This window comes from Phacochoerus africanus, chromosome 9, assembly GCF_016906955.1.
Source record: "Phacochoerus africanus isolate WHEZ1 chromosome 9, ROS_Pafr_v1, whole genome shotgun sequence".
Classification (NCBI taxonomy): domain Eukaryota; kingdom Metazoa; phylum Chordata; class Mammalia; order Artiodactyla; family Suidae; genus Phacochoerus; species Phacochoerus africanus.
Window position 1 is genome coordinate 22,322,621 of NC_062552.1, and position 12,626 is coordinate 22,335,246.

Genomic DNA, 12,626 nt, shown 5'->3' on the forward strand with positions numbered 1-12,626 from the left:
GATCTATAGATATTAGTCATGACTGTACAGTTAGGGGCCTTCTATCTTTTCCCTCTTTTCATGGCTGGCTTCGTGCAGACAAATTCCAATCTGGAGAAGGTGAGTGACCTCCAGAGGGAGTGGGTCAGGGCTCAAAGGTAGAGTCTTCTGTCCTGCTTCAAGATCCCACCATTGGTCTTTCTTGTAAGACTCTGATCTTTGCTTTCGCCCTCTTTATGGGTTCCCCTGAACCTTTTTTCTCTTCTCCTTGAATTTTCTTTACTCCTATAAATGGGTATTACTTGAGTTGAATATGTGTAGGGATGGAAATATTTTTTTACTATGATCCTTTCTCCCCTTCTTCTCCAGGTAGAGGTTACCCAAATACCCCTCCAGCCACATCAGTATGTGGATCAGAGCTGGGTTTGAGGCATAGGACAGTGGTGGGCATCAGAATGGGTGGGGACCAGGGTTTGAAGAGAGGTTCAGCTGAGTCATCTCAGATGCAGCCCAGCAGGAAGCCCACGAAGAAGTGGGAGAACTAATGCGGAAGTTATAGGGATGGATAAAATCAAAGCATTATCAGAGAAACATAAAGCACATGGAAAAAAAATAATTGGGGGCCTAAAACAACAGGAACTGAAATGAGGAATCTATTTCCAATTCATGAATCTATTGCTTTATTGATAAAAATGTGTGTATGGCAGCGGCAGGGGCAGTTCAAGGAAGGATAGCAGCAAACTAGATGACTCAGAAACAAAAAGAAATCATGAAGTTTGGGGCAAGTGACTCTCATTTACAAAGTAGGTTACCAATTTTGGCCTTAGACACGTCACTTCACCTCCGTTGGTCTCTGCTTTCTCATAAATATGTGTGCAACAGTATCTACCTATGTGCTCAGCCAATTACTGATGGGTGAGCAATAATTATTATACATATAATGTACTCCATAAAAGGCAGTTCTAGTGAGATCTTCCTCCTTCTTAACTGAATAACCTCCTGAGTGATTTCCCTATTTTTGAGAGTTGATAGGGCTTTTACATTATTCAGTGCTGCCCACTTGAGTGTGAAGAACCGGGGCTGTAGAAGTTGCTTTATAAAAGCTGAGTCTGGGGGCATTTGAGACATATCACACAGATTTAAATAAATGTGGAACAGAGAGCAATGAATATCAGGAGTAAGTTAGACTGGACTATAAGGAGTCTTCAAGTTCGGAGTCTAAAGTCCCCACAGTCTGCTATCCAACATGATTTTCAATAATTTTCATTGCAGTACCAAAGGAGGAAAAAAAAGGCAAATTCTTAAAAATGTTTAGCTTGGAACCAGGCATCATGGAGATAGGAATGGATGCCTTGTTTATAATGTTCTCTTTATACATGTCTCAGTTTTGATGGTGTGTGTAAACGCATTTAGGGAAAGGTGCAAAAGCCTGCACAGAGAAAATGCTTACTCCCAGGAGCGGGGACTAAGTAGCTAAACCTGGTGTGCTAGTGAAAAGTTTGATTTGGTTTTGTGCTGGATCACTCCTTCTTTACGTGGGGGCAGACGGTGTTTGACTAAAATATTTTATAGTCCTTTGCATTTCCAGGGAGTCTAGTTTAATTACAGCTTAAGTCTGGACCTCTCTTATCAGATAATGTCCTTCCATCCTTTCTCTGGTCAGTACCTCTCTGCTTTATTTTTTTCCCACTGGGTGGTTTGGACATTAGCTTTCTTTTCAAGTACCAGTATTTTATATGCCCTACATTCCAGCAGCAATTTGTAGCAGTTTCCTTAATATAGAGAAAGGGATCAAGAAGGCTGGTGAGCACTGTGGAGGCAGCACATTTTGGGTCCTGCATGGACCCTGCATGGATAGAGACCGAGGAGGAATAAGATGAGAGTTGCCCATAGAGGAATTTAACCTAAGAAAAGGCAGAGAGAATTTCATGTAGAACTTATTTCTATTATTCAGAACTCTGCTCAAATATGTTTAGGAGACTGATGAGGAATCGGACAGATGGAGCTGAAGATAAAGGCAGGTATTAGATGCCAAGAGCATAGTGGGTGAAGAGCTGGGTATGTGGTAAGTTGGATACTGCCAGACAGATCTTAGTGACCTGCTCACAGATGGGGTTCTGAGCTCTCCACTTCCTTTCCTGGGAGCGACAGAAAGTTAGAATTTGACAATATTGGCTTTCAAGACCATCATATGAGTAAGAGAGTGCCATGAAAGAGAAAATGACTCAAGGTGGGTGTAATACTAGATTCTAGAATATTAAACCTGAGGATCTAATAGGATTCTAGATGAATACCTCCATTTTACAATGAGGAAACCAGGAACCAAGGATGAGACTGGTTCACAAGAAAATCCAACAAGAGAACTGGCTTCTGACTCCCAGATAGAGCTCTTTCTACTCCACCATGCTGAAGAATGGGTAAGTCAGAAGACCTAGCGAAAGTTAAAGAAGTAACAGGGCCATCCTGAAATACTTAGGCAATTTTAAACCTTCCCTTCACTGAGGGGGTCCAGGCAGGATGCCTTCAATCCGGAGGTAAGGAGTAGCCTCGTTTTCACAGAAGCATGAAAGGCAGTGTGCTTTTCTGTTTGGCCCACTAACTTCCAGGTCATCCCATTCCTGCTCATGAATCTCTGCACCTTTCTATTCATCCAAGCAGTCCCTGGTATCTTACCCCTTTCAGGATAATAGAGAGACTTGACTACTTGTTCCTAAAAAAAATTTGCTTTTCAAGTCACAAGATCTAAGTTTCAGTCTTGTCATTGACACCGTAGACAACTCTTATTTGTTTGTGGGGTCTGTTAATATATGGATTATTCTTTGAGTGCTTTGAAAGATTACACTAGTATCAGGAATTATTGTTACTAATATTATGATTTTTAAAAAATCTTCCAGATGGATTGCTACAAAGACGTGACAGGCACCATCTATGACTATGACGCTTTCACTCTTAATGGAAACGAACACATTCAGTTCAAGCAGTACGCGGGCAAGCATGTCCTTTTTGTCAATGTGGCCACCTATTGTGGTCTGACAGCCCAGTATCCTGGTAAGAGTTCAGAGCCAAATCTCCCTGAGACTAAGTTTTCCAGCTCGTTGTATTCTAAATAATATTGGAATTATCTTCTAATTTCTAACTATATGTGTCAAAATAAATACTCTTGATCAAGTGACTTTATTCCTTGGTGTTAGGAGTCGTCAGCAAACTATGGTCCACAGGGTAAATCTGGCCAGCCTGCTTTTATAAACAAAGTTTTATTGAACACAGCCATGCCCATTCATTTACAGATGTCTGTGGTTGATATTATGCTCCAAGGCAGAGTTGAGTAGTTGTATGAGTAATGATGCCAGAGACCATCTGGCTTGTAAAATCTGAAATTACTGCTTGGCCCTTCACAGAAAATGTTTGCTGACCCCTTCCCTATGTCCTGCCTCTGCTTTGCTCCTGACATTTCCAGGAGAATCAATATGTTTTTGAGAGCTAGGAGACTCTCTGAAGATTCAAGCCTCTTTGTTAAATTAGGAGGTAGGATCAATGTTTTTGAGACTTTTCCAGGGTTTTACAAATATCTTACAAAGACAGGGAAAAGGGGAAAGAGGTTTTATACCTGGAGCTGCATTTGACTGGAGAGAGGCCTGGTAGATGAGACCATAACAGAGGAAAATACTCCCTCTCCAACCTCCTCTTGCCTCCTTTAAGTGTAGTTTTTTCCCTCTCTCTGTACGTTATTCAGGGCAAAATTTTATCTTCCGCACACATCAGGTCATGTTGATTGAAAGCCAATAAATAATGAACAGGATTAATTTTATCAGAAAAAAATGAACTTCTTGGAGTTCCCATTGTGTTGCAGTGGGTTAAGAATCTAACTGCAGCAGCTCAGGTGGCTGTGGAGGCTTGGGTTTGCTCCCTGACTCCAGTGCAGTGGGTTAAAAAGGATTCAATCCCAGGCCTGGGAACTTTTATATGCTTCAGGTGCAGCTATAAAACAAAACAAAACAAAAGAAAGAAAAGAAAGAAAAAATCTACTTCTTATATTTGAACTAATAAGAACTTCATTTGCAATTTTTGATTATGTTATGCTTTTAAAAGGTAATATATTCATAAGGTTTAAAATTAAAGGAATAAAAAAGTTTAGAGTGAAAAGTCTTTTTACCTTCTTCACCTCCGTACAGCTGACCAGTATTATCATATTTACAAAATATATAGATTCTTCTTTTTTTTTAACTTTTTCCCTGGTTGATAACATATTATAAATACTCTTTGCCACTTCACTTTTTTTAATTCATAAGGTACCTTGGGGTTCAGGCAATTTCCTTCCTTTTTTAAAGACTGGATGATATTCTATTGGACCACACTTCATTTTACCAGTTTATAAGGACTTTAAAAATCAACTTTTTAGTTCCCGCTCTGTATATAACAGGTGAGGATACTGAGGAATGGTTTCTCAAGAACCAGAAGGCAGGTTTCCTAATTTATTGTTTCTTTCCTTGAGGAAGTGATTATCTACAATTACTAAAGACAAGAGGGGAGAATTGCAGGGAAAGGTACTGAGGAACCATGTGGAAACAGGAAAGCAATCTCTGTATTGCAAAACTAAACAAAAGGACTAAGAGGAAACATCAGTTGACCTGTTGACTGAGCAGAATTTGAGTGGGACTAGTTACTGTTTGTCAGGGGATTGAAGGTATCAAGCTCAGTAAGAGTTAACAAAGAAAATAAAAGTCTGAAAAGACAAGTTAGAAAACGTGGGGAAAACTTGGGGAAGAAGGCAGTTGGAAGCTTGTTTTGGGGCACATTAGTGAGGATTTTTAGATAGACTACAGCTTTAACATCCTGAAGGCAATTTTTTTTTCTTTTTGCTTTTTAGGTCCGTACCTAGGGCATATGGAGGTTCCCAGGCTAGGGGTAAAATTGGAGCTCTAGCTGCTGGCCTATGCCACAACCACAGCAACTGGGGATCCAAGCTGTGTCTTCAACCTACACCACAGCTCACGCCAATGCCATTAACCCACTGAGCGAGGCTAGGTATTGAACCTGAATCCTCATGGATACTAGACAGATTTGTTACCACTGAGCCACAATGGGAACTCCCTAACATCCTGAAAACTCTTGAAGAACACTAGGAAGCTCCACTTGGAATTTCTCTGGTTCTCATGGCCTAATCAGATTTATCCTCACTCCACCCAGAGTGAACCAGCCTATACAGAGGAGAAAGCACATTCTCATTGTGCATGTCTTTTGCTTTAAAAAAGAAAGATTCAATCTATGAATTAACCAACCATGAAGACAAACTGATGAGCAGTGATATTCAAACAAAGTTTTGTTTTATGGTTTTCTTTCTTTCTTTCTTACTTTTTTTTTTTGTCTTTTTGCTATTTCTTTGGGCCGCTCCCGAGGCATATGGAGGTTCCCAGGCTAGGGGTCTAATCAGAGCTGTAGCTGCCAGCCTAGACCAGAGCCACAGCAACGCAGGATCCAAGTCGCGTCTGAGACCTACACCACAGCTCATGGCAATGCCGGATCGTTAACCCACTGAACAAGGGCAGGGATCGAACCCGCAACCTCATGGTTCCTTGTCGGATTCGTCAACCACTGCGCCATGACGGGAACTCCATAAAGTTTTATTTTAAAATCACCTGTGAAATAGCCAAGGCATGGAAACAACCTAAATGCCCATCAACAGATGAATGGATTAGGAAGATGTGGTACATACATACAAACAATGGGATACTACTCAGCCATAAAAAAGGACAAAATAATGCCATTTGCAGCAACATGGATGGAACTAGAGGCTCTCATACTGAGTGAAGTCAGAAAGTGAACGGTAGACACCATATGATATCACTTACATGTGGAGTCTAAAATATGGCACAGTGGGGGAAAAATGTAATTGTAATGTATACATGTAAGGATAACCTGACCCCCTTGCTGTACAGTGGGAAAATAAAAAAAATATGAAAAATAAAAAATAAAAAAAAATTAAAAAAAAATATGGTACAAATGATCTACCTACAAAATAGAAAAGATCATGAACATGGAGGACAGAGTTGTGTTTGCTGGGGGAGGGGAAGGGAGTGGGATGGATTGGAAGTCTGGGGTTAGTAGGTGAAAACTGTTGCATTTGGAGTAGATGGACAATGGGATCCTACTGTATAGCACAGGGAACTATATATCTAATCACTTGTGATGGGACTTGATGGAGGATAATGTGAGAAGAAGAATGTATATACATATATATATATGACTGGGTCACTTTTCTGTACAGCAGAAATTGACAGAACATTGTAAATCAATGATAATAAAAAAAATTAAGAAGAACCTCTTCTAAAAAGAAAAAAAAATAAAATCACCTGGTAAGCTTTTTATTTTTTACTTATGGTTTAAAAAAAAGACATAACATAAAATTTGCCATCTTAACCTTTTTTTCTTTTCTTTCTTTCTTTTTTTTGGGGGGGCCACATCCACAGCATGCGGAAGTACCTGGGCCAGGGATTGAACCTGAGCCACAGCAGTGACAATGCTGCATCTTTAACCTGCTACATCACAAGAGAACTCCCCATCTTAACCATTTTTAAGAGTACTATTCACTAGTGTTAAAAATATTCCCATTGTTTTGAAACAACTCTCCAGAATTTTTCTACCTTGCAAAACCGAAACTCTGTATCCATTCAACAGCAACATCCCCTTTTCTCTTCCCCCCCAGCACCTGGTAACCACCATTCTGCTTTCTGTTTCTATGTTTGACTACTTTATTTATTTATTTTTGTCTTTTTGCCTTTTCTAGGACCACTTCCCGTGGCATATGGAGGTTCCCAGGCTAGGAGTCTAATCAGACTGCCGACCTAAGCCAGAGCCACAGCAACGTGGGATCCGAGCTGTGTCTGTGACCTACACCACAGCCCTACACCACAGCTCATGGCAATGCCAAATCCTTAACCCACTGAGCAAGGCCAGGGATCGAACCCACAACTTCATGATTCCTAGTTAGATTCGTTAATCACTGCACCACGATGGGAACTCCAAGTTTGACTACTTTAGATACCACGTGTGTTTGTCTTACCTGCAATATTTGTGTTCATATGACTAATTTACTTCACTTAGCCAAAATGTCTTTGGGTTCATCTATGTTGTAGCATGTAACAGAATTTCCTCCCATTTTAAGGCTGAATAATATTTCATTGTATGTATATACCATATTTTGTTTTTTCATTCATCCATCAATGGACATTTGGATTGCTTCCACTTCTTGATTATTATGAATAGTGCTGCTAAGAACATAGGTAGGCAAATATCTCTTTGAGACCCTGCTTTCAATTCTTTTGTGTATATACCTAGAAGTGAGACTGTTGGAGCTGCGGTAGTTCTATTTTAAAAATTTTTTTTTTTGGTCTTTTTTTTTTTTGCTATTTCTTTGCGCCGCTCTCGCGGCATATGGAGGTTCCCAGGCTAGGGGTCGAATCGGAGCTGTAGCCACTGGCCTACGCCAGAGCCACAGCAACACGGGATCCGAGCCGCGTCTGCAACCTACACCACAGCTCACGGCAACGCCGGATCGTTAACCCACTGAGCAAGGGCAGGGACCGAACCCGCAACCTCATGGTTCCTAGTCGGATTCGTTAACCACTGCGCCACGACGGGAACTCCTATTTTTAATTTTTTAAGAAATCTGCACACTATTTTCCATAGCAGTTGCACATTTTACAGTCCCACTAGCAGTGATCTGCTGAGCTTCACAAGAATAAAGACGACTTGGGGGCCATCTCAGGAGAATGGGATCAGAGAATTCTCTGGAATGGGACATAGCCAACCCTATTTTTAAGGAAAGACTTCCAGTTGATTCTGATATGCTACAGATTTGAGAAATACTTTACTATAACAAAGAGCTTTTGAAAGCATATCTGGAGAACCAGTATCTCACTTCAGCTCTGCCACTAACAGTCTTTGTGGCCTAGATAATTGTTTTCTTCTCTGGGCCTATGTTTTTTCCTCAGTAAAATGAGTAACTCCAAGGATCTTTCTCTACACAAGGCAGGATCCCTAGTCAGGCCACTATATTGTCCCTTCTCTACCCACAGAACTGAATACACTTCAGGAGGAGCTGAAGCCTTTTGGCCTAGTTGTGTTGGGCTTTCCCTGCAACCAATTTGGGAAGCAAGAACCAGGAGAAAACTCAGAGATCCTTCTGGGATTGAAGTAAGTGCCTACCTGAAACCCTATAGGGGTTTTGTCTACCTTTTCCTCAGTTTGCAGAAGCACTTCCATGTTGAGGGCTTCCAGGATGGCTAGGGGATTAATAGGTTTAGGGGTATCTGTCGCAGCTGTGGCGTATGGAAGTTTCTGGGGTAGAGTTGAATTGGAGCTGCAGCTGAGACCTACCCAACGGCTACAGCAACACCAGATCCAAATGTGCTGCAGAGCCAATCCTTAACCCACTGAGCCACTATAGGAACAAACTGATTTTCACTTTGGCTTCTGCTGATGTGAATTTGGCAGTGAACAGACTCTCCTCTTCCCTGGGTAGTGAGGCCTGGATGGACATGAAGGAGCAGGAGCACAGAAATAGCTCCTGGTATTTCTGGTACAGAAACAGTGGGCGTGGGGTGAGGAGAGAGGAGGGGGAAATGGCAAGATGTGGCACAAAGAAAAATAAAGTGAATCAGGGAGCCCAAAGTTTAAAAAGGGCCATATTTTCCCTTTCCAACCCTGTTTTCTATATCTCCATGTCTTTCTCCCCTTTCCCAAGACCTCAAATTCTGGTATTCCATCATAATTTTCTCTTATATTTTGGAACTTCCTGGGGACATTATGGTTCATTGCAGGTATGTCCGTCCAGGGGGAGGATATGTACCTAATTTCCAGCTTTTTGAGAAAGGGGATGTGAATGGTGAAAAAGAACAGAAAGTCTTCACCTTCTTGAAGGTGAGTCAATTATTGACCTAAGCCTCTTCTTCCTTGATATTCCTAGCATAGAACTGGTGTGGTAGAAATGGACCCAAGGGCTTCTGCCTGGAGGTAGAACTGGACTCTTTGGAGGAGATCCTAGATTAGCAGAGGGACTGGAATTTAATTTGTTAGTATCTATGAGGCTGTGGCTTTGTGTGGTGGAGCATGTGTACAAGGGCAGCCTTTGCTGGGATCACCCTCTTTTGCTCGTTGATGTTCATGCATTCGAGGTACCTTTGTTGTGTGCCTGCTATCTCTAAGGCAGTTTGCTAAATAATAAGAATATAAAGATGAGAAGGCACAGTCCTCATTCCTTGATGAGTTCATATTGGAGAGGAAGGCATAGAAATCAACAGGTACAGAACAATGTAGTAAGTGCCTTTATGAAACACTGGCTCTTAGATATAGAGAATGTGAGAGCAGAAATGATCCCTGAAGATGATCAGAATTCATTGTTCCTAAATGTTGGAGTGTCAGTCAAGGCTGGCCCATGTTGAGATTTTTTATATATTCTCAGTATATTTTTTAAAAAGGGCAACGTAAGGAGGATTCCAAAAACTCGACTGATTTATAGGATTGCCCTGTATTCTAGTTTCAGGACCTATGTGTAATTCATTCTTATAATTGTCTTTTTAAAATTAATGATGAAGTATTTGTGGGGTTTTGTCTATATGCTTGGTTTTAAGGATGCACCCTAGGCATAGGGAAGTTCTCAAGCTAGGGGCCGAATCAGAGGTACTGCTGCCGGCCTACACCACAGCTACAGGAACACAGGATCAGAGCCAGGTCTGCGACCTACACCACGGCTCATGGTAACACCGGATCCTTGACCACTGAGTGAGGCCGGGGATTGAACCCGCATCCTCATAGATCCTAGTCGGGTTCGTTAACGCTGAGCCATAATGGGAACTCCGAAGTAATTGTGTTTTTAAGTTTTTCTCTTATTTGACAAAACAAAATGTTGTAACTCCATATTGGTATCAAAAGCTATTTTTGAAATGTTACTGCCCCATGGAGCACCAAAACCTGAGAAACCACATTCTACTCTAAATCATTCACTTTGCAGAAAAGGAAACTGAAAGCTAGTGAGATGCCATGCCTTATTAATAGCAGCGGGATTTTGTGTTGGGGGGGTCACAGGGAGAAACAGAAAGAGGGAATAGACTTTTGCTGTAGTATATACAAAGTTTTTTGTTTGTTTGTTTTTTGTTTTTTGTTTTTTTTTTGCTGCACCTGTGGCACATGGAAGTTCTCAGCCACCACAGAGGGAACTCCTGTAATATCTACATTCTTGGTAGTTGGCATGGTTGTGATTCAGATATTTTATTAAGAATCACAGAAAATGAAAATATCTAAATATAAGAGGGAGTGGATTACCTGTGATTGAAAATAGCCTGGATCATTCAAGAGCAGAAGTTACCTTGTCATTTTCTCTTTTCCATCTCTCTGCTACAGCATTCCTGTCCTCACCCTTCTGAGCTTATTGGCTCAATCGGATATATATCTTGGGAACCCATCATGGTCCATGACATCCGCTGGAATTTTGAAAAGTTCCTGGTAGGGCCTGATGGAGTCCCTGTCATGCGCTGGGTCCATGAGACTCCCATCAGTACAGTCAAGTCCGATATTCTGGCATACCTGAAACAGTTCAAAACTGAATAAGAAGACTGGGCAGGGGACAGAAGCCATCCTGCTTCTTTCCTGAAGACCTGCTAAAAAAGAAATCCACTTTTCACTATACTCTCTTCTTAAATGGCCTCCACTTGACTAATCACCTCCATGGTGCCAAAAATATTCAGAAGCCTATTGCTCTTTCCCCTTGCAAGAATATGTGGGTGAAGAAAAAAAATGGAATCCCTAAATCCTCAGCCCTCTATTAAAAATTTAATAATATATATCTATCAAAGGAAAATCATCTTCCCGTAATAATGGTTCAATTTTCCACAATATCCTAAAAAAGAACATTCCTGGACATTATGACTCCTCCTTCTCTTTCTATCCTAAAGGTGTAGAAATAGCCATTCAACATAGATTTTCCTTCATAACATCTGTCCTCCCCTAGGACAAACATGTAATGTCAATTTCCAAATCTTTTTGGCTCAGTCTTTATCTGTGACACCCCACCCACACCTGCCCCTTCTGATCTGTTATTCTCCTGTAGGAGCCCTAGGTAGACTGGGAGCAGGAAATTGTGTCACTTGAAGGGAAGAGCATCATATTGAGAGTGGGCCCAGAGTCTCTGTCTAATGTGGACCCTACAAAAACTGTCCTATGTCTGATCTTCAGTGCATTCAGGTTATGTCACTTGGGCAGAACACCTTTGAAGAATAGGCTTTCCCCTCTCAACCCTAGATTTCTCAGCTTCAGAACTATCTCCAATAAAATGTCACTATCTCCAATAAAATGTTTTCTGCAGCATCTGGGATGACAGTACCGGTTTTTAAATCCTATTCTGTGCTCAAAATCATCTTCTCTCTCTCTTATCTTGCCTTATCTTCTCACTGTGATTGTTACCAACGGTGTATTGACCAAATTACCTGAAGCCCTTGGACAGACGGATTTACCCTCCCAGATACTTGGAAGGTTGTTACCCAATGGCTCTCATCCTTCTTTAGGAATTGTCTCAGGTCAAGATCATGTTTCATTTCCAGAGACAGCCTGTATCCAATTATTGATCAATGAGAGGTGTAACAGCCAAGATCTGACTTCTCAGATTAGACAACTGTGAAGGGCCCAGCCCAGCAGTGGAGTCCCCCAAGAGATAGGCAGATATCTTTGCACTTGCACTGCAGCCCAATTTTCCCCTTAAACAAATTCTTATTCTTTTCATCGCTTCTCAGGTATTGACCCTGAGATAGTGCCCCGTAAACTTTCTGAATGCAAATCCTGACATTGGAGCTTTTCCAGGGAACCCAATCTGTAATAGTTGGTAGCAAAAGTGGTCTGAGAAAGAAGATGCTAAGATGAGATTTTTGAAACTGAATTACCCACTATCTGGTTGGCAGCGAGGGGACTGGTAGAGCACAAAAAGCCACTGATGCAAAGTAGCATTTTTTTTTTTTTCTTTTTAGGGCCCTACCGTGCCATATGGAAGTTCTCGGGCTAGGGGGTTGAATTGGAGCTACAGCTGCTGGCCTATGCCACAGCCATAGCAATGGGTGATCTGAGCTTCGTCTGCAACCTACACCACAGCTCACAGGCAACGCCAGATCCCTGACCCAATGAGCAAGGCCAGGGATCAAACCCAAATCCTCATGGTTACTATTCAGATTAGTTTCTGCTGCGCCACAAGGGGAACTCCCAAAGTAGCAATTTTTAAAAATTTCACCAAACCTGAACTGAGATGCTATACGGGTGAATATGCAAAAGTGGATGTGATGTATCAAGTGCTTGAGAAATATGGAAGAGATGGTAATTACAATATAATAGAATTGTATGGTTGTTACTAGAAGAAATAGACACTTTGGAGAGAGATGGTTAAAGGCTAAGGATGATACTTCATCAAATAAAGGCTAACTGTGAAAGCTAGGCTCTCCATAGGAAGAAATACAGAGCGTCTCATATCCTGCAACTCAAAGGTACAAAAAGCTAAGGTTCAGACTGAAGATTTAATCATAAAATAGTAGAACTCCAAGGTAGGTTAAATTCTCAAACTAGATTATCATCTATGCCTAGGTCATGGCCTTGACTGGAAAAGAACAGAA

General features: G+C 41.3%; 1 protein-coding gene across 1 annotated transcript; it reads left to right on the forward strand.

The window, feature by feature from the left end:
• On the forward strand, positions 1 to 11,339 carry GPX5 (glutathione peroxidase 5). Its single transcript, XM_047796897.1, has 5 exons — positions 1 to 99; positions 2,874 to 3,027; positions 8,055 to 8,172; positions 8,799 to 8,898; positions 10,378 to 11,339. Exons 1-5 carry the CDS (start codon positions 19 to 21, stop codon positions 10,582 to 10,584), a joined length of 660 nt encoding a protein of 219 aa, XP_047652853.1. The 5' UTR covers positions 1 to 18; the 3' UTR covers positions 10,585 to 11,339.
• The last annotated feature ends 1,287 nt before the right edge of the window (positions 11,340 to 12,626 follow it).